The 23,583-nt window shown below is 42.3% G+C and overlaps 1 protein-coding gene across 4 annotated transcripts in view; it reads right to left on the reverse strand.

Moving 5' to 3' along the window:
- Positions 1–23,583, reverse strand: part of LOC121301054 (glutamate receptor ionotropic, NMDA 2A-like) — a 77,348-nt gene that overhangs the window by 34,850 nt on the left and 18,915 nt on the right. For all 4 annotated transcript variants that reach the window (XM_041230154.1, XM_041230153.1, XM_041230151.1 and 1 more), the window contains exons 3-4: positions 9,274–9,866; positions 4,145–4,259 (exon numbers count right to left, since the gene is read on the reverse strand). In XM_041230154.1, coding sequence (XP_041086088.1) covers positions 4,145–4,259; positions 9,274–9,866 — 708 coding nt within the window. The remainder of the gene's footprint in view (positions 1–4,144; positions 4,260–9,273; positions 9,867–23,583) is intronic.

Below are 23,583 nucleotides of genomic sequence, written 5' to 3' on the forward strand. Positions count from 1 at the left end.
AGGAGGGCTGGGTAATTGAAAGGAAATTATGATTAGCGGACAATGCCAAGCCATCTTATCTCCACAGGTTCTCGTGTGGCTGCCATGTCCTAGAGACCCCTGCTAGTAAATACCTTGAAGTGCAAAATTCACCTACCAGCTACCCAAACCCTCCAAGGTCGCTGGAGTATATTAATCAAATCCGTTCCGTACAGAGAAGGCTTTTGGAAGAAGACCAGCCTGTCAACACATACTTATCAAGTTTCTGCAGTCTTTCTCTCTCTCTAGCTGTCCTGACAGTTGCCAGAAAGGCAGACTCTAATCCACACTTTGCCAGTTTATCTCTTACTTTCTGAATAGACCCCTAGGAACCGCTAATGGTCTCTGTTGCCAGTTTTTACTATCAGATTTCCACTGACGGGTCAGCGCTTCAGATAACCTGTGAAATGATTGTTTCTGAGGTTTCTGCACTTGGCTGGACATTACCCACCCACTGCAGCCTGCCCGCAATCTACAGCCAACAAAAAGATGCAGACGTCAAACTGTGGAAACAATGAGGCTGTAAACGTAAAATGAGTTCTGGTGTAGCAGCAGGAGCAGAGGACACACAGTTAGAAATGCAGAGACAGGTTGGGATGGCGGGTAGGAGACACTTTTTTCCCCTAAGGAGTGGCAAGGATATGGGATGGGTGTCTCAGTCATGTTGCCGATGCTGAATTCCTGGGGTTCTTTACATTTTTTAAATCAATCGTTCATTCAAATGTAATGAGAATAAATGCACAGTTTTGCACATAGGGAGCAAAAACATTAGAGGCAAGTACAGCATGAACAGTAACAAAATAGAGGAAGCAATGTACAAAAAGGACTTGGTGGTAGTAGTGAATGAAACTCTTAAGCCAACAAAAAAGGCAAATATAATGTTATTTATATAGCCAAGACAGTTGAATGTAGACAAGTTCTATTAAAATTATACAATGCACTATTACGACAACATCTTGAATACTGTGCACCGTTCTGGTCCTCATAACATAAGAAAGACATAGAGGCATTGGAAAGAGTACAGAGGAAAGCAATACGGTTCATTCCAGGATTGAAGGGTATATCATATGAAGATAGACTGAAAGAGCTGCATCTGTACAGCCTAGAAAGAAGGACAGCAGGGGCAAATAGAGGTATTTCAAATTGTCAAGAGGTTTAAAGTAACTGCTGAGAAGTATTTTTCACAGGTCACAGGGAACAGAACCAGGGGCCACAGGTGGAAGCCGAAGCAGGGCATATTCAGAACCGAGAAGGACCTTTTTCACAGAAAGGGTGGTGAACCACTGGAACAGGCTGACGACAGAGTTATTGAAGTAGAGACTCTCGGATCCTTCAAGAAAAGACTGGACGCTGTCATGAACAATACTGTATAACCTTCTCTGTGACCACAATAAGACCTTTAACTAGCTGCCTGGAGGAAGGGCGGCCCATCTAGCCACAGATTCCCAGAGGTTTCATTGCCCCTATAACTTGATTCAGGGTTTTATGTTTTTCCTCTCATGAGTGCTAACGGACCACGCTGGCACCAAAGCAGGCGAGCAAAACTGAGCCGAATGGCCTTTTCTCATTCTTGAATTTCTTATGTTCTTATATGGCGATTCAATCATTCTGTTCAGAGCACGCATCCCTTCCTATACACACTGGGTTTTTTTTCACTGATTATTGAGTTTTGCCGTGGGCTTTTTTTTCGTGATTCGTAGACATGTTCATTCTGCAGAAACAATGTTCTAGGTATCGCTGCAGTACTGTACATGTGCTGTAAATCATTTCTGAGATTCTTATCTTGGAGCTGATAAATTGAGTTTGTCAGATTAATAATAACAGAGAATCATGCTGAACTACATTACTGTGCTATCATCTTCACAGAACAATGCATTTGTCATGAATCTCAACGCCAAATATGCCTCAGCCCACAGGGGTTCAACAGCCTGCTCAAGATTGCAGGTCACACGTTACAATGAAGTAGTTAGTGAGTAAATGCATGTGTACTTACACATAATTACAGAGTTATTATTCATAGTTACAATGTACCTAATGTGGAAATCGTTTTGCATGATAAAACCCTACCCCTAAACCCCCTAACCCTACCCCTAACCCTAACCCTAACCCTAACCCCAACCATTTTTTGATACCATTGTGTACATACATATATTGCGCATCAGACTGACCCCCCTCCCCCACTGTTACCTGATGATGTTGGCTTATTAGCTTGAGCACTGAGAATCTTTCCAAAGTCATATAGATAAAATGTATCTATGTCACATTTCTAAAATTCATAGAGAAATCAAAGTGAAATTAACACATAACTTTTTCATGCTTTCATGCTGTAAAGGTTGGTCCTATACAGTTCAAGGTCATTATCAATTTGGTTCAAGTACCACTAGCAATGACCTAACCACTAGTAGCCAATCTATACAAAATGCAATGTAAACACAAAAAGGCTTGCGCAGCACTTTGTATGAACAGCTCCTGAATATTTTTCTTGTTTAATTAACGGGCAGCATGCTGACACAGAATGAACGAACATAATTACTTTTTCATGGATTCAATTTGGCATCACAACAACTTTATCTTTTCAGCTGTCAGCTCCCTGGCAACTCGGAAAGGCAAAGAGGAAAAGAGCACTGTACCCACGGGGGCAACTAGAGGAGCGTGACGGCATCGGAATGGACAGCGGGATCCGGAGTTACAAAGTTACAGCGACCCAGTTCTGAAACTGAGCCTGGCACATGATTCACTGATCAGCCTTCCCAGCAGGAATGGTACTTTCACTAATTGAATTCCACTGCTTGAAACGCTGTAGCCCGTGCCTTTGTTAACACTGTGAGCAAAACTAATACCACTCGGATTTGTCAACAGTCACAACAGGGATGACAATCCACATTGAGGAGAGTAAACAGGCTGAGATAATAAACTTTAAGAGGCCCGGGCTTTGTTTAGCATCAAACATGAGCGCTAATGTACACTGAAGTCAGACTGCAGGCAATCAAACTTGCTGAGGAAATCTTTCTGTAGAAATGCGCTTAACCAAATTGGTTTGGACAGTAGTATCTCAATCTGAAGGGTGTTCAGTATAATAATCTTTATATAGCATCTTTCACAGAGGACCACCATTACAAAGTCCTTTACAAAACCCAAGACAAGAGTGCATCAGCTGCAGAGTCATTTACAACAACATCTCACCCCAAGGAGGTTCAGTGACTTGCTCAGGGTCACACAGTGAGTCAGTGGCTGAGCTGGGATTTGAACCGGGGACCTCTTGAGTACAAACCTGTTTCTTTAACCACTGGACCACACAGTCTCCTATAATGCCAAGCTTGTGTTTTTACCATGCTCTGTCGTGACGCTGCTAGCTCTAATTATATAAAGCCATGGCAAGGGGTGATGTTCACTGACATGCTTGTTATGAACGTGACCTTTAAACAAGTACAATGTTGCCACGGCCATGCCAGCGTAATGCATGTTTGGATTATTTCTCCTATAGGTGGGGAGGGGTTAGGAACAGAATATAATCTATACATTTTGGGGTTTATTCTGTAACTGTAAATAGCTTTGATGCCTGTTTATCTGGAGTAGTGACAGTGTTGGCTGTAGAGTTTGTTATTCTCATTAGGAGCACGGTATCGAGGGACTGCGCATCGTTCTCCAGCAAGACACTGTGAACGTATCCATCCTTCGGGAATGCGAGTAAAACCACTTGAATTCATTATATTTTTTTTTCCCCAAAAGCATGCTTCCTGTTTTCTGTTTATATTCTATTGGGATGCTGACTTACTGGGGACCAGATCACACACGGACTTCTTGGCTCTGTAGTCATTGTTCATTGACACAATGTTTACCAGATTGACACAAGTCAAATTGTAACCTTTGGAAGGCAATCAGTACACACTGTATTTAACTATTGTTTGTGGTGCTGACACACAAAGACCTGCCACAGCTTCCCTGAGATCCACCTGAAACTCAGACCTAATGATACACCTCCTCCCACAGCTGAGCCTGGGTTAGTCACTCTAGAGTTTCACAGTACATATAAAAGCATTCTACAGCATGCATTACTTTACTGCAGCTGCAGTATAACATGTGCACGACCTGAAATGTGAACTTGTTCCAATGGAATGGACCTTACCTTCTCCCAAACCCTATCCTTGTTCAAAACTATGACAACTAGCTTGGGGTTTGCTTGATAGCCATCTTCTGTGAAGGACAAGTCTCTGCCATTCCAGGTCACATTCATCATAAATCTGAAAGACAAATATTCAGTGAAAGAATTAATGAGCCATGCAGCAATTAATAAGATACCTAGTTCAGTCATCAGATTAACACAGATGAAGTATGTGCAGGGAACCTTCTTACTCACAGAGGATGCCTGAGTCTGCATTTCTCTGATAGAAAGCCCGAGGCATTGCATGAGAGACACAATTATTTGGACAAGAAACTAAACACTAATAGAGGAAATGTATCAAGCCTTGCCTTGAGTGCAATTCTAGCTAATTCTAGAATATGAAAGGATTAACCTTCAACAGTAAATTATTAAAAGTGAACAGAATGGGAACTGTTCAACTGGTCCCACAACTTCCTGGTTGCTGGATTCACATGAGATTCACATAATCACCTGACTCGTGGGAGACACAGCGATTGGAATGGAGATGGCAGGTAGCTGTGAGACTTTTTGAGAGCTACTATAAAATATATCTTTCATAAGAGATTGACAAAAATGTATCATTGAAACATTGGCCTATATGTCTTAAGTTTTTTTTTTAGTATTTAGAAATTGCATCCATTTTCAATCGGGGAAGAAAACCCTGTGAAAGGGATCCATCTACAGGACATTACATTTCTTACTGTACCAGGCTTGCTAATTACTGAACTTATTCAACCACAGAAAGGACTGAAAGAGTATGCTTATAGCAAAGAAGCCTCGCTGCATAGTAACAGGTTCAGAGGGGCAGGAATTAGAGCTGCATGTTCAAAAACAGATCCTGTGTGTTTTTATTTAGAGAAACAGTTGATCTGCATGATACCTGAGATAGAGAGCATGCATACAACATGCTAATGAATGAGTAAGAACTACTTGGAAATTGAAGCACATGCTGCATACAGCACCCCTTTAAGTGACTTCCGGAGGCAGTGAAATGGAGATCAAGAGATGCAGACAGGGAATGGTTACAGAGGGTTAGCTCGAGCGTAACCATAAACGCTGAAATAGGAAGATCAGAGCTGGGTCAGTCCCTGGCATCTCCCCCATCCATTAGCCAGCTTTCTGCACCCGCTGTGTCTCCTCTCCCCTGGAGAAGCAACCACATCCATCAACCTGCTTTCTGCCCCTGACCCCCCCCCCCCCCCTTCTGTGTCTCATCTCCCCTGGAGAAGCATCCATGTCCATTAGCCATTAACTCCCCCCACCCCCGTGTCTCAGTGCTCAGACACCAACTTTCAAAACTGCGGTTTATTCTGTGCCATTGCTGTTTCACACAAGGATGTTCACTTACCCATACCCAGGTTCCACGAGTTTTTAGCAAAATGCTGTGGCTTATATGTGAGGCCAGTGATTTGACAACAGATATCAGACAGATATGAAGTGATACACCAATGCAAAGCAAGCCTGTTTCAGCAGCATAGGCTCATAAACAAAGGTCATTGTTTAAACTGTTCCTGTACTGCTGCTGATGTTATAGAGGCAGATCGATACCTCATACACCCAGGGCATTATGGTTTAGATCAGGCAGATTTAAACAATAATGAATCTTCATTGCTTCAGTGGGATTGACATTTCTGCATTGATTTGAGCTGGGCGGGCATAACTCAAAAGACAGTTGGTAGCTTCTTTCCCTCAACTTACCCAGCTTGTTCACAATTTCTGCTGCCATTTTATTCATAAAAAATACCACTTGTTTTTCCTCAGCAAAGATAAGGTTTTTCTTTTAGTTCTGCATTTTCCATAACCTGTTCTTATCAAACTGCTTTTTAGTAATGCACTTGCTGGTATTTTTGCTGGATATGTGCCCGCTCCTTCTCAAATGCATGCAAATTCATGATTCTGAATTCTAAGCAAACACTTTAAATGAGCTTCACAAACATACACAGTGGTCACCCTTACCAAAGTGCGCCACGCTGAAGCTGCACAGTACTTTAGCAGGCTTTGCAGTGCTTTCCCCCTGACTTATACAGGACACGTCCCATGGTGTATCATCATTTAGCATGCTTTTTACCATGCTTTGTAATGAAAGGGGGTTTACAAACTGCTAAACAGTAAATCTATTGGATGTGCTGCATGCTTTTTATAAATGACTGTATTCCTCATTTTAGACCCAGTTTTAAACCAGGCACTGTCCTTCAAAAACAGAATAGCATTTAGTATTTCATATGATCCTGAGCTATGATCCTGAGCTATGCAAAGTGCTTTACAGCTCAAGCTGTGAGCTTCACTAAAGATCATTTCTATGTCCTGGAGGTTGACCTTGTCTCAATCCCTGCAAGGTGTGAGCTTCACTAAAGATCATTTCTATGTCCTGGAGGTTGACCTTGTCTCAATCCTGGCAAGGTGTGAGCTTCACTAAAGATCATTTCTATGTCCTGGAGGTTGACCTTGTCTCTTGTTTAAAGAAGCCAGAGATGCTTTCACGCCACTTGTGTTGCTTCTGTTCACACTGCTTGCGTGTCACTCGATAGCTGCTGGGATCGGTGCTTTGTGAATAAACACGGATCTGAAGAAAACAGTCAGACTCGCTACGATGAAAATAAAACATAAAAGCTTTGTGATTTCCCGCTGGTGAGTGAATGAAAATACAATGCAGTACACATGCTTTGAGTTGCAAGGACATAAAAAACAACTCACTGAGTACAAGGAATGTCACACAGACAGCATATGGGAAGGATTTATTATTATTATTACTATTATTATTATTATATTTTTATCTCCCCAGGTGTGCAATGCATCTTCTCAAAAGCATGATTAGTAACTCTGTTCACTAAATGCATTTTTCAGCAGCCCTGTGTGTGGGCTGAACCAAACAGTGGAACAGAACTGATCACGTAGACCTATTTTTTTTCCGGAGATGTGACATTGTAATTAAGGCTGCTGGTAATGTTAGAAACAGTAATGATTCCAGGGAATACTGTACATCTTTATCACGTTCACACTACAACGTAACTACTCAGTAAGTTGGACTTAATCAATCATCTACAACTAGTGTTGCAATGTAAATGAATACGTGCGGGAGAACAGTGCACTGTGGGGATGAGAAGTCTACATTATTAGTAATCTGTAAGGGGATTGATTATTATTATTATTACAAAACGACATATATTTTAATAGCCTCAAAGCTGCAAAGAGACAAATGTTCCAGATTGCACAAGGGACATAACAGAATGACCCCTCGGCAGTTTAGCTGACTTCTGCCTTGCGTTTGTAAATGATAATTGCTCTATTGTAATTGCATAGACAATTGCATAGACAAACTGCTGCTTTTTATGGTTATTATTGTGCACGTTCTGTACCTCTACGGATTTCTACAGTGCTTACGTAGCACAGAGGGGCCATAAGTAATGTTTACTATACTATACTGTCACTAGGGTTAAATAAGAAGCACATACATCTATTTGAGTATGCTGTGTTTTGCAGCGACGCTCTCAGTAATCGTGTATTCATAAATATCTAGATGATGTTCTCCCAGCCCTGCTTGACGTCCACAACGTCTGCAGTCCTGGTGTGTTATTTCTGTTCCTTTCTTTTGCTTTCTCTACACGTCTGGTAAGTCTTAACGTTACACAAGTCCTCCTCTGCTAATCAGTTCAGCACAGAAGCACAGAGAGGTGCTTTGGGCACATTGTGAATAAACCAGGAATGGGAACGAAGCGTATCTGCAGAGCTTAGATAATAACGGCAGGACCTGCAGACTGATTACAGCGAGCAACACTCACAGGTTCCATTGCTGCCCTGAGCTGATCGAAGCCTGATCAGGGTCTTTGTCTTTATGATGCTGCTGTTGTCTTTACACTCCACTGTGGTGTGATTGAGGGTTCGTTAGTATATTCTGTATAGGCTCTCCGCACCCAACACCTGCTTTGTGTTTTAGTCCATGTCAGCTCTTTCAATTAGACTGCAGACCACAGCTGTAATTAACAGCAGCCAGGCTAATGAAGCAGCCAACTAACACAGGTGAGCACACTAGCAAATGCAGGACACCTTGACTCTTTGTGTCTGGATCAGATATCGAGGAAAGTGTTTATAAGTGGAAGCACTGGTTTTAATTTGTATTTATTTATCTGTTTATTTATTTATTTATTGTTGCATTTTCAGCACATATAATGCCAAAGCCTGTTCATTTAGTTTTTGTCTTTTTCAGTTACAATGCACAAGTAAAATTACTTTGGGGAAAAAAATATGCAACCTCTACAAAATCTTTGCGGCTGGTCTTAATTAAAACATTTTTATACATAGTCGTCGGCCGGCTGTATTTCCATAATCAGCTTTTCTATTTTCTCCCTGTCTTTAAGATTCTCAATAATCCACAGTCTACTGTATCAGCAACATGAGATGTAGCTTGTTTTTATTCATGTATTTACAAAGGGCCAAGAACTTTTCCATAGAGATACATCTCAAAGAGATCCTTGAAGTAATCACTTTCAGACCACACTCCAAACCTCACAATAATCCTTTTGCAACTGAAATGGTCAATGGAAGTGTTGATGAAGAGTACTGAAGTGTTTCAAAAGAACATGAAGCAGAAAATTAGATTTTAAAGTACAGTTTCAAATTGGTTTGAAAATAAACACCCAATTACTGTTTTGCTTGCTGTTTGTGTTTAAAATCGTCTTAATAGATCTCTGTGTGTTTAAATTGCCTGTACGTTTCTCAAAAGGTGTCTTTACAGTGAAGTGATTATGAACCAATTAATAATTGAAAGGTTTCGTTAAGATTGTGTGTTAAGAATGCCTCGCTTTCAAGATTATATTAACTTTTAGTTCAGTTATTAGGCTGGTTTCACAGACTGCCAGTCGGTTCTGTGAAACCAGTTCCAAGGCATTTCTTTTAAGTATGCTTTTAGATGAATATATCCTATCCTTCTTTTAATCAATTATCTCTGTGTCCAGTTCTGGTCCTGGTTAGAAAAGTCACCCGTGCTTGTGTGTGACACAGGTACTACTAATGAAGAGTAACTTAACGTGGTGTGACGTGCTGCGTTTAATTCACAAAGACGGCTCCCTCTTGAAAATCAAATAACAGTAAAAAAAAAAAAAAGAAAAGCAGCTTACTTGTGCAAAGCGTTGGAAGGCAGTTCGTTTTGCTCTAGTTGTCCGTAGCAGCTGGTCTTCGCCTCCGGAATGAAGCTGTATTGATCCAGCATGGCAGCGGCAGCGCTGGTTATAATCCCCAGGCCGTCCCGCACCCTGGCTTCCAGGGGGTAGTCCCAGTCGTCGTACGAAACCGAAATCATCCCGGACGGGAACTCGTCGGGAGTGATCTCGGTGTTGCCCGTGCTCAAGCTGGGGACAATCCAGACGAAGCCGTATCCCGTCAAGCCCAACGAGCGAGCCTCCTCCAGGATGTAGCTCGCTTCGTCCTTCGAGCAGTACAGCAGGACCACGTTGGAATGGATCTTCTTCAGCTGGATCTGGGTCTTCATATCCCCGGCCACGGCATCCAGAGTGATCATGTTCTGTAAATCCCACCCTAAGAAGCTGTTGTCCACCGTGGTCTTTATGATGGTGAGGAAATCCTGATACCCCGGGAACTTGCTGGTCACTACAGAGAACACGTGCCAGTCGTACTCCTTCATGATGTTTAGCATCAGGAGGGCTTCCTGCTGAATAGAAGCCCCGAACTGGAAGAACGTGGACATCTGATCCTGGAAAACAGAAAAAGAAACGAAAGACAGTTCAGCAAACGAACCCGGCGAGCTGGGTCACAATGCACTTTAGCTTGTTCTGGGATATGCAAGCATGGGTCACACAACCAGAGCAGTCTTTATCTCTCTCAGAGCCCAGGAAGAACACACAGACTAAAAGACAGACTGTTTCTTCTGGAATATAAGACACTTGGTTAATAGCAGTGCAATGCATTAGCTGGCTTTGCGATGCATATATCATTCAGCCCACAGTAATTATTTGAGAAGTTCTGCTCATTTTAATGTAATTATTGCCTACTTTGCATCAATTATTTTTTTTTTATTTCTTGTGTGTGAGCGCTGTTTTATATTATCTCATAATGCTAAAAGACCGACTGAAGTCTGGAGTCATTTAAAAGATGACACAAGCAATCCCAGGGCTCTACATAACAGATTTTTATTTGATTTTATTTTTTCATTCACAGATTATACCGGATGGAACTGCATCAAATATCCTGCAAAACGTCTGCTAAGTCTTTTCTGGGTTGGTAATAACCTACAGACTGCACGTGCTGTAACAGCTATTTAGTGGTTTCATGCATATTAAAATGATGGATTTCGATTTGCTGCAAATCGTTATCGTTGCCCATTAAGAGTGGGACCTCATCAGGGGTGCACATCAGAACCTTCGTTATTTCTGTTAGAAATCCCCTCCCGGTAGATCACACGTCTTTTTAATGCTTATGTTGACAGCTCTGTCATCGTTTCATCAGCTCAGATATTCACAACGCTGTCTCCAGGAAACAAAGCCCTCAGTGGGGAGGCACACTAATACAATTGATTTAGATTTTTAGAAGGAATGTGCGCAGATCAGATCTTTGAATTTAAAAAGCAGTAGCTTGTCACTGAGAATATGTTATATTTAATTCATACTTCCATGGCCAGTTTATTCAGCTGTATCGCGTTTTAGGTCATTTATAATCTCACATTATTGGAAACTAAACAAAAATCTTACAGATATCAAAAACTGATTCACTTGGAAAAATTATGATTCTGTTGACTACCATGGGGAACCACAATAACAAAACAAAACAACAACCCAGCATCATTGCAGGGAGTTTCAACAAGCCAGCTAATCATTCATTGACTAATGGAAAGCAAACATTGGTACAGTGCAGCCATTAAACGAACAGCTGACCCACACATTCTATATGGAACCATGTGAAATGGGGCAGAGGATCTAAAGACCTTTGAAGGAGAGTTTGTGTGCAATGCACAACACACAGCTAAAGGCACTTGTGTCTCACAGGACTGTTGCTGAATTTTATAGAACAACAACTGGAGAACAAGCACGATTAGTTTTTATTCATGTATTTGTATATATACATATATACATACATACATTTACATATACACACACTCACCCACTTTCGAGTTAAGCACTAAATATATATATATATATATATTTTAATTAGCTGGCTAACTAATTATTTTAAAACTTCAAGGGGTAATCTACTGATTACAAGAAGGGGCTCTTCTGCTGATGCTTGAGTAAAGTAGCTGCTGTACAATACAGTGGATGAATGAAACGCTGCCGCTGGGTTATCTGTACAACATCACATCAGCGCAGGAACTGAATCAGCAAGAAGCACTTCAGCAGCACCGCGTCTCACACAGCCAGAGTTTCATTCCACAATTCAACCAGTGCTTGTGTTCATCTGGATCATTTGAAATCTGTACATGCCTCTTGATATGTTGAGAATGTAATTTTATTTATTTATTTTAAACAGTGGCTCTGTGTTGCTGCCCCTAATTTATAACTGTCTGTCTTCACTCTTTGTCTTCATTTACAGCAGAGGATAATGTTAATAAAACATGCATGAGACAAGGAATAAAACTTTCCAAAGAAGGCACAGTTTAGCATAATAGTTTAATTGAATTGGGATTCAAGTTTAATTAACTTTTACTGCAGAAATGAGCGTGGCTGGAGGAGACTCTAGACAATGAAGTCTTAAGTATACTGACATCATGAGGCTGCCTGACTTGAGATTGAAATATTTTTGTTGCCTGGGATGGCTGACTGGGAAGGTATCAGAAAAGCCTTTCTTTGAAACAGCACAGGTAACCGTGGCAATACTCTACACACGTGAGCATCACATTCAAGATGTTAGAACAACGAAGCCTTGCACGAAACCCCCTTGAAATCAAACCCTGCCTGTGATACTGTGATTTAATAACAGTACCTCCTTGACACACAGAGAGAATCTGAAATAAACGTTCAGCTTCTCCACCAGGCCTTGGCTGCTCACCCTAACACTACTGAGCCAGCGATAAGCATCCCCTAATCGTGCAGCCAGCCCTGTGCTAAAGACCAGGCCTCACTGGAAAAGCATGGCGTGATGCTGTGATTTACTCCATATTTTTAAAGGTTTTTTTTTTTCTTTTTCCATTACCTTTCTTTAACAGACCTGGTTCTGCTCACAAGCTGTTTATTACCGAGGCTGAACAGCCGAGGAGATGAGCTAGTGCCCCTAAAGGCTGCTCAGCAGCTGACGCTTGGCAAGCCTGCCGGTGCCTGACGTGGCTCAGATTTTCCCAGAAGAGGAAACTGCTCTCCTTCTCAACGAGGACCACTCCTCTGCCAAGCAAGACTGAAGCTAAAGACAGACCCACTGGTTTGCCTGTCCTTTATCTTTCAACCACAGGTGTAGGTCTTTAAAACAAGTGAGGGAAATACAACGTGACACGCAAAATATATTAGTAGTGTACACACGTACAGTACACCTTGCTTTGTGATTCTCTTGTAGTGCTTTCTTCACTATGAACAGCATGTTCAAAGTCATAGTTCCTCATAAGAGATATATGCCGTATAAATAATCTCTTTCCTGAAGTCAGTGAGTGTTTTCATTTTTCTTTTTTAATTTCTTTTGTGAGCATCCTGTGTTGAGAGAAACGGGGTGGTGGGCTGAGGAACGCTGTGGAGCTCTGTGGCTGCTGACAGCAAGAATGAGTCACACTGCAGGAGCAGAGTCAACCTGAGAAACGCCGCGAATTACTGTTCCACTGGGTCCCTGCAGATTGTGCTTCATATCTAATGGAATCTGATCATAAGACTCCCAATTAAATAACCCAAACATTATAGAAACAGACAGGCACTGCAAGTCTACAGGGCCGGTTTATTTAAACCAGAGCTATATAGAAAATGAAAGGGCGCAGTACCACTGTAGTCCAATTATATTTCCCCCTGCAATGTATTTCTTGCAATGCACTTTTCAGTTTCGCATGTGTGAATATTTTAGTGTCTTTTAAGCATATATTAAACAAACTGTTTAAGACAATATACTAGATTTACAGCAATTGCATCTGAAATTATTAAACTCCCTATAAGTTTTATTAAACTCCCTATCCAAAATAAAAAAATAAAAAAACTGTTAATGTAATTGAAAATAAATTTACTGCAGCGAAATTGTTTGAGCTGCAAAAAAAAAAAAAAAGAGAGAAGTTATTTACGAGATTGACAGTCAATGGAATCATGCTCTGAAATACTGTATGTGGGTCAATAAAAGATATGAGCTGTACTCGGACGACTGGATTTATATTTCTTCTTTTTTTTAGCACTGCAAATGATTTTTGATGGGAGCCTATAATTCTTCAGGAAGAAAGCAGAGTCTGGATCTCTGGTGCTCAGTAAAGCTGAAAGAGTCTCCCTCCCTCCCTCCCTCACTGCATCAATCTGCCAATTGGAAACCCTCTACTTCTTTCAACACTGTTTCATAGAGTCCAACAACAGCAGGGTGTCAAATACAGATTGCACTAAAGCAATAATGATAGAGTTTCTGGGATAATCTTGGGTAGTAATTACCAGCTTTATTGCTATTGTAATATATATGAAAACAAACAGTGGGGGTACTTCTAGAATTTCGATGCCATGATAACTATACCCACATATTTCTATTTCAATCTATAAATGTGCATGTGATGTCATTTACTACATAGCTATGAATGTGCGTGTGATGTCATCTACTACATAGCTATGAATGTGCTTGTGATGTCATTTACTACATAGCTATGAATGTGCTTGTGATGTCATTTACTACATAGCTATGAATGTGCTTGTGATGTCATTTACTACATAGCTATGAATGTGCTTGTGATGTCATTTACTACATAGCTATGAATGTGCTTGTGATGTCATTTACTACATAGCTATGATGTAACGATCTACTGCTTTCTGTTTAAACTTTCAGGCATTCTTGTATTGAGTCTATTCATCCATTGATTTTCATTTATTGGTCTATATTGTAAGTTATCTCATTTTATTTATTCTAAAACTGCATTCATGCTACGTTCACTTTTGTAATTATGTTATTAGTGTGCACAGGACACCTTGAACTATTTAGTATATATGAATTTCACCTGTATTTATTTCAGGAGCTCTGTGCAATAGACAGTGACTTTTTGCCCTTCAGAAAAAAAAGAAAACAGATTTAAACTGGCCTAATTTTGCATCCAAAATGATCTGCAATGGCAGTGCTGGTTTTGTAATGGTGGGGAAATGCTAGCACAAAGGCGACAGCTGTTAAATCGATCACCACAATGTTAACTCAACTCTGTGTAGTCATCCACTGTAGTACCCTGATATCGTATCTGGTAATGCAGAGGTCTCCTAATGGCTCTGCTAAGGCTTTCATCATGGTACTACCGTGCTATCCTAATGGTAAACCCATTGCAACAAATGGACTTCCACAAACAGGGCAGGGAACACAATGGGTCCTTAACTATTAACTCACGGGCACAGGTTATAAAATCAGGAGTTGATTCTGACTGAATGGCTTCTCAGCAAATTGGTTCATCGCTCAAGTTGTACAGAATATGAGAATTGCACCATTTATGATCATTCTTGTGACAGGCCATTCAATATTTGATAAGCTTGCTCGGTGAGAGAGAGAGAGAGAGAGAGAGACAGACAGAGAAAGACAGAGAGAGAGGGAGGTAGAGCCAAACCGGCTCTCCCCAGAGAGAGATAGAGAGACAGAGACAGATAGAGAGAGAGGGAGAGGGGAGAGAGAGGTAGAGAGAGATAGAGCCAAACCCGCTCTCCCCAGAGAGAGACAGTGAGACAGAGACAGACAGAGAGAGAGAGAGAGAGAGAGAGAGAGAGAGAGAGAGAGAGAGAGAGAGAGAGAGAGAGGTAGAGCCAAACCCTCTCTCCCCAGAGAGAGATAGAGAGAGACAGAGAGAGAGACAGACAGAGAGAGAGAGAGAGAGAGAGAGAGAGAGAGAGCCAAACCCACTCTCCCCAGAGAGAGATAGAGAGAGAGAGACAGAGAGACAGAGACAGATAGAGAGAGGGAGAGGGGGAGAGAGAGAGGTAGAGCCAAAACCACTCTCCCCAGAGAGAGATAGAGAGAGAGACAGAGAGACAGAGACAGACAGAGAGAGAGAGAGAGAAAGAGAGAGAAAGAGAGAAAGAGAGAGAGGTAGAGCCAAACCCACTCTCACCAGAGCGAGAGAGGGAGAGAAACTCTTCTGAATGATGAAACAGACTTTGATATAATATACAGTAGAAGCCATGGTGATAATTGGGCCATTCTGCACTAAAGTCTTATTATATCGAGGCCCGCAGTCTCTGTAACACTGTTCTTATTTAAGACATGGCATTGTATTGTAAATATAATGTCAAACCTTCTTCAGACAAACAGACAGAAACGTTCAGAGCAGGAGCTCCGGTCCAGTGGGCTTGACCTGCTCTTGTCGTGAGCAGAGTGACGGGAGAGCAGCATTTTCAATGATACCACTATTGATATTCAGAGAGGTGTTTACAATGCAATAGTCCTCACTGATCAAACATTGCTTGGCAGTAAAATAATAAAGTCATTAGTGGCTAGGCTGCAGTATTATTGTGTGCACTAAACCAAGTCAGAAACCAAATAAGAAAGGAAAAGAAACCAGCAAGATAAAAGATAACCCCCTGCGTTTGAATTGCATGTAGGCACGTGCGCAATCTGGGTACTTGCTGTGTTCATGAGCCTCACTCAAAAAAACAGTCTGTCTGTCTGACTGTCTGTCAGTCTCTCTACACAGTGAACACAATTCTCGCCTTGAACCAAACTTTAATCACACACTCCCATTCTCCTATAGACAGATTGCATGTGTCTACAATCCAATAAACTATCAATTTTATGCAAAGGTTTTCAATCTTATTACTGGTTGATCACGAACCGTTTATGTCCTGAATCGCTGAGTTTTACAATCTTGTAATCTCCCCTTGTCTCCGTCAGAACACAAACCCTGTTATCTACTCATGGCTTTGTCACACACCTTGTAATCTGCTATAGCCTTCATCACTGATCCAGTGCTCTCCATCTCTTATGCCACAGCTCTTTGAATGTTTACTGACCGGGCTAATACCATCACATGGGAGCTTGGGCCACCTTTAACCTCTTCATTGCCACTGCTCCTGAAGGTCAACTCATTCTATCAAAGCCTTTGGATTTCACTTGGGTATAAAAATCCCTGTGTGTGTCTTCATTGGTTCACCCAGAGAAGTACCAAAAAATATATAATAACTCAAAATAAGCGGAATGCAAAAGATATAATTATTTAAAAAAAAAAGACCTAATTACCCAGGCAACGCTGCCATTTCGATCTCGTTTCAGTCCAAAGTATGTAAAGCGCCAATGCTGTCTTTTAATTGAACTCTGCATTAAGTTATTAAACTCTCTTCCCCCTTCATTAGCCCCTCGTTCTGCAACAGCGAGGGTAATCCTTTTGCAATGATTGCTCAGCATGCCTCTATCTGACAAGCCCATTCATACGCTGGGATAAATCAGCACATGGAAGGAATCAGAGCCACCAATCCGGTGTGAGAACTCCACATTACCCTGCTAATGCAATGGCGTACCTGGGGGGGCTTGTCCTGGTGCCAAGCATATGAGACAATCTCACGTTACACAGTCCAGGAAAATCATCTCAAAGAGGAAAAAGGTCACCCGTTAGATAAAGGTGCCGTGACCTTTTTTATTTTCCTTTTCACCTTAAATTACTCTGCAACCCTGATTCTGTTCCTCTGACGTGCCTCGTGTCTCAAGGGGGGGCATTTAAGATGACCCCCCCCCCCTCCTCTGAGTTTATCTCGCGCTGCAAAGTCAAACTGCGTCAGTGAATTCATTATCAGCCCTCTGCAGTTCTGTATCCTTGCCCTTTTTTCAATCTCACTCCTTAAACCCCTTTGCTGCAGGTCTGTTTGATGTAGGCTGGAGACGGACGAGCCATCCTTACTCCTTATCATCTCTTGCTGTCACGCTTTTGTTTCAAGTGTTTAAAAGGCATTGAATGGGCTGGACCCAGGGGATCACAGAGCCACCCACATAAACACAACTCAATACGTAGCTTTCAGATGTACAATGTGCACACGACTCTGTCAAGTGAGAAATGGGATAGCAAGCAAAAAGAGATGGAATAGCCAAGACTGTACGAGTCAAAGCATGGAACCAGCTACGACAGATTATTTAGACACTCCATTCATGCTCCAGATCCCCTCCAGGCATGCGCCAAGGGCTGGTTCAGCAACTAGAAGCAGAAATGAACAGACCAGCATGTTGGTCGTGTGTGATAGTATCTGTGGGGATTGTGTGTAAATATCTCTCCGCAGAACAAGGCAGAACCCAAAGCATTTCGAATATTTACTTTAGTAGAGACCAGTCCCTGCTTGCACCCCCAGCAAATCAATACTGAAACCAATATGAATGCATGAATAATTCCTGCAAAACATTGGAGAGAGAGAGAGAGAGAGAGAGAGAGAGGCAGAGAGACAGACAGAGAGAGATAGAGAGAGAGAGGCAGAGAGACAGACAGAGAGAGATAGAGGCAGAGAGAGAGAGAGGCAGAGAGACAGACAGAGAGAGATAGAGGCAGAGAGAGAGAGAGAGAGAGAGAGAGACAGAGAGACAGAGAGAGAGAGAGAGAGAGAGAGAGAGAGAGAGAGAGGCAGAGAGACAGACAGAGAGAGAGAGAGAGAGAGAGAGAGAGAGAGAGAGAGAGAGAGAGAGAGAGAGAGAGAGAGAGAGAGAGAGAGAGAGAGAGAGAGAGAGAGCATGGGTATATGTGTTCACTTTTCTGAAATAGGCCAGTAAAAGAAACCTCATTTTTCACATTATTCTTTCTTGTGGGTACAACTACAACCAAAGACTGAAGTGACAACTCCCTTTCAGATAACCCCCTAATCCATTTATAATAACCAAGACAGCCCTCAGAGCCACGTCACATACAGCTTTTCCATGTGAATATGATTTTGCAGAGCAGTCTTGTCACATACTGTACCTACATTATCTCTGAATAGAAAATTTAAATGATCCTATTTGCATTTAGCCAGGCTTGTTTTATTAAAAGTCCAATGAAATGTTATTGCAGCCCTTCGAGGCGAGTTAAATAAGCTTTGCTAATAATACACTTGTGTTATTAAAACTGCACCTAACTGGTATGTGTAATACTGGATGCATCTTCAGGGCTCGCTTGTTCAATTAATCTGGGACGAGATGTAATTCATGAAAGATAAGAACCCAAATTAATCCAGGCAAGCTTCTCTAAGACACAAACGAGGAAAGAGCGGAGTCTGGAATTTGAATTCATTCAATGAACCTTTTCTTTTTTTACTTCCATCAAACGAGGCCAATGAGTGTCAACGCACTTCAAACCCCTGGCGCTTGTTAGACACTTTACTTCTCATGTTATCCCCACCCTTCCTCTGAGACTCCTGTTCATGATCAAAGAGGCATCTGCTGGGACAGGTGTGAGCGGAGGTGGCGCTGGTTTAATTGAGGGCACTGCCTGCCAGCTCCTGACATGTAGTATCGATCGTTTGCATTGGTCAGGGAGCCGACTGGCGTCTAAACTGTACCTTGCAGTTGGTCTCACTTCAATTCTGTGTTTGTTTTTTAATTTTCTGTCGGTTTTTTGGCAGTCTTTTAGTTGGATTCGGAGCGACCCCCTGCTGTGTCTGCTGGAGATCAAGAACCCACTCTGTTTCTAATTAAATTCACTGCTCCACTTGCAGAGTTCTGTTTGAAAAGCCCCTGTGACTGCCAGCCAGTGATTTGGAACCCAAGTAAGCCACAGAACTCTAGTAGTTTGACTTCTTCAGCTTCTGAAACCCAGTATCCTTCATGAAAAATGGCACTTGTGAATTCCAAACCCGCGATCCTCTGTAGTAAATCAGGCAGCCAAGACTAACGTTTGAAGCCCATTTCTGGATCGCGTCCACAGTTTTTTTTATATGCAGTACATTATGTGTTGCCGGGAAGGAAAACAGAATCTAGTTACATAAATAAAGAAGTTTTTGTTATTTAAAAATGGTTAATCTTGCCTGCATTCACATAAACATCCCAAACTCATTACTTACAAAGTGGGGTCACACATACTCAAAGTGAGCTATCAATATTTGACTATAATTTGACTCAACTGGTGTTACAGAATGAGATTGCCGGTATGCACCTGCTGTACAAGAAGAAACAGCACCTTGAAGTGTTCTGAAAACCCAGGTCAATCAAGCACTATCCTTTGGAGTGTCACAAAGCCTCTGACAAGCCTTCATTGTGATGTCACAGACCTGCATTAACTAAGTGATTGTTGCACTCTGGGTATCTGTATTATATTAGAGCTCTGAGGCTTCATTGAAATGAACAATGAAATCCTTACAAGCTAGATGAGCATCTGTCTAACCTCACAATTCACGTTAATGTGTGCTCGCTAATGATCAAGCTCGTAGATCAGTTGACAGCAAGGTTTCATGTGTAGCTCCTACTTGTATTATTAACTGTATTTGTTTTCAACAATTGTTAAGAATCATTTGATCTGCAAGCAGGAATCAATACAACTGTATGGGGCAAGATAAGCAAGTTGAAAAACAAAACAGCACGCGGTATGTTTAATTTAAAGATGCGAGTTCTGAGACAGACAGTGCATACAAACAGATAAAAACACAAACACAGGCACAACTACAGTAGTAGAGACCTGATCCCTATCTTTGAACCCATGCAAATCCCAGCGCTGCAGAGCTTGTTAAAACCGTCAGCTTGTCAGATTTCATTATTTACAGTAAGGGATGGAGGGATCAGCTTTCAAAACAACACAACAACTTTTTTTATATGTTCGGCACAGAGAGGATGACATCACAAAGGACTTGTCTACTGTAACGAATACTAATTGTTAAATCCCTTAATGATTGGTATATACATCTAGCTATATACCCCCTAATGGAGAGGCAGTTTGCTTCCACATCTCAGTGGCAATGAGCCAGGGTGCAGATGGGATCAGCTAGGAGCGATGTGAGTGGCCCCCTGGTAGGGAGAATGGAGCAGCGTCTATCTGGCAACCTGCTCACCGATCTGAAGTACTGCACCTTTAATGCTCTGCACTTTAAACTGCTCTGCTCTTGTGAGGGTGTCTCACTCCCCCATGCACACCGCGCTCAGCCCTGCAGTGAAAGGAATGCTTCTGATGCATGCTGCTCTTGTACTCTGTCAGCTCTTAAAATGTTATTTCCTGAGTCCCGCCTTGCCCATCATGTTTGCAATCTCCAGCCATGACGCTATTTTTGATTTGATGCAATAAAAGATTAGGATCCTTTTGCAGTACATGGAGCTTCTTTAAACCAATAGTGCATCACTTTGGGTGGTGGTATGTGGTTCAGTCCACAGCCCAGGGTTGCCTCTGCCTGCATCAAAGCCCGTCCGGAGGCAGTATAGCCAAGAGGGACCCACTGGAACCTGGGTTCAAATCCCAGCTCTGCTGCAAGCACGTGTGAGTCAGGCTGCTGTGGTCACACTGGTAATGTTGCTGAGGGAGGTTAGAGAGTAACAGAGTCAGAAAACCTGCTCAATCCTTCTGCTAAATTAGAATTAATGACGGCATTTCAAATTCCCTAAAGTACCTTCACAGATTTTTGGTCTGCAGCTCTGCAGGCTTGTGGAAATTTTATTGTGACCTACTGGGAGATAATTAGCACTGCATAAAACACAGAGCTCTCCTCAGAGCACCGAGCACGATGGAACAGCAGCATAGAGTCAAACACAGAGCTCTCCTCAGAGCACCGATCACACTGGAACAGCAGCACAGAGTCAAACACAGAGCTCTCCTCAGAGCACAGAGCACACTGGAACAGCAGCACAGAGTAAAACACAGAGCTCTCCTCAGAGCACAGAGCACACTGGAACAGCAGCACAGAGTCAAACACAGAGCACCGAGCACATTGGAACAGCAGCACAGAGTCAAACACAGAGCTCTCCTCAGAGCACCGAGCACACTGGAACAGCAGCATAGAGTAAAACACAGAGCTCTCCTCAGAGCACCGAGCACACTGGAACAGCAGCACAGAGTCAAACACAGAGCTCTCCTCAGAGCACCGAGCACACGGGAACAGCAGCACAGAGTCAAACACAGAGCACCGAGCACATTGGAACAGCAGCACAGAGTCAAACACAGAGCTCTCCTCAGAGCACAGAGCACACTGGAACAGCAGCATAGAGTAAAACACAGAGCTCTCCTCAGAGCACAGAGCACACTGGAACAGCAGCACAGAGTCAAACACAGAGCTCTCCTCAGAGCACAGAGCACACTGGAACAGCAGCACAGAGTAAAACACAGAGCTCTCCTCAGAGCACAGAGCACACTGGAACAGCAGCACAGAGTAAAACACAGAGCTCTCCTCAGAGCACAGAGCACACTGGAACAGCAGCACAGAGTCAAACACAGAGCTCTCCTCAGAGCACAGAGCACACTGGAACAGCAGCACAGAGTTAAACACAGAGCTCTCCTCAGAGCACAGAGCACAAGTTATTTGTATGATCTGGGTCTGTTGCCCTTTGAGGACCTGTCGATTCAGAGGGAGAGCTTGGAGAGTGTGTTTCCATGGTTTCAGCACGCAGTTAAGAGATGAAGGCTGTTCTAAACACTTCAAATGTCCCTAAAATGTCCCCACGTTCATATCCACTGCAAACATAAGCACAGACTTGACTGCAATCAAATCCACTCAAGCTCCAGGATTGCTAGCTGCCTGGATATTTCACTACAACACAAAGACATTTTATTGAAGCAGCCAACGACTGAAATGAGTTTCAATAAAAGTTCAAATTAGAACGGTTCATATCTGAGGTTGCTTTAAGACTGCTGAGTTTTATGTTTCATGCTTTATGCTTTTGTTACTCCTTATTTATTGTGTTTTGTGTTGTTTGCTGGGGTGGTGTGAGCCTCTTGCCAGATTCTTCTTTTATTCTGGGACCAGGTTCAGTGATGATCAATTTTGGTTTTCAATTCCGGTTAAAAGAAGGAGAAAGAGATCAAAATGCGGCAGTTGTGTGACCCACTTCAAGAGCAATCAGCGTCCCATCGCTACACGATGAGAACTTGAAGAGAAAAACATGAAGGGTAATCTCCACTTGAACACTCCTGACATGAACCAGGTGTTTGCATGTTTCATAACTGTGTATAAAAGTGCTTCCTCCCTTCTGTTCTAAATGTCATGCCCTCTTGTTCTTCTCACTGCTCTAAGTTTGAAGCAGGGTTTTGGGTTCAGGGTCCTAACCAGAGCGGACATTCTGCCGAGGTTTCAAGCTCTAGCTGGCAGTATTTACAGGACTGCTTGGTATTTACTATTCAACCTCCAAATCTGTGTTACACAGCAAACCAACAGAGAAAATCAAGGAGTATTTTGTACTTTAACATAATTTTTACATGAGCATCACATTGATGATGCAAAAAAAACACAACTGCTGTGTCCTCATAGCTAGTGACGACTATGAATGGGTTAACTTTATCTAGACCACTTATGATTCTAAAGACTTCAAATCAAGCCCCCTCGTTCCTGATTTTCGTCTGGGCTGAAGAGGTTGAATTATTTTAACCTGTCTTCACAGCTCCTGTCATTGTCACACAAGTGAGCTTTCAGACTGCAGACTTCTGCTTACAAAAAACAACCGAGAGGCGAATGCTGTTCCTGGAAGTGGAGCACATTGAAGGTGAAGCATTGGGTGCTGAGACTCCAGTTCTGAAGTCCAAAGAAGATGTCTTCAATCTGGCATGAAAGCTTTGCGGATCAAGCCAGTCTCCCATCCTCTCTCAGTGGTGCAAGATCTCATCATTATTTATTTAGAAAGATTTGCAGCAAACGGGTTGCTGCAGGATTCTCTCCTTATAGAACACACCTTCAATACGAGAAGAACTCTGTCCAGCTCTGCAGAAGCAGAAACCCATTTGCAGTACAATGCAATCAGTCATCAGTGCCATCTCATATTGACATGGATCGAATCAAAGCTCCTGTCCAGTGCTGTTTCTAAAGAACTTGTTACAGCAAGAGGTTGTAAATTATTTATTTAGTTCACAAAAAAATAAGCAAGTCAGGAGAATAACTCTCCTCTCCTCCCTCTCAGTGTGCCAGCAGCCCCAGGGAGGCATGTGTCTGTGTGTGCGTGTGACAACAAAGCGAGTGTGATCCAGCTGCACTGACAGAACCCAGCTAGAATAGAACCCAGCTAGAACACAACCCAGCTAGAATAGAACCCAGCTAGAACACAACCCAGCTAGAATAGAACCCAGCTAGAACAGAACCCTGCTAGAATAGAACCCTGCTAGAACAGAACCCAGCTAGAATAGAACCCAGCTAGAACAGAACCCTGCTAGAATAGAACCCTGCTAGAACAGAACCCAGCTAGAATAGAACCCTACTACAATAGAACATTGCTAG

Source organism: Polyodon spathula, chromosome 26, assembly GCF_017654505.1.
Source record: "Polyodon spathula isolate WHYD16114869_AA chromosome 26, ASM1765450v1, whole genome shotgun sequence".
Taxonomy (NCBI): Eukaryota; Metazoa; Chordata; class Actinopteri; order Acipenseriformes; family Polyodontidae; genus Polyodon; species Polyodon spathula.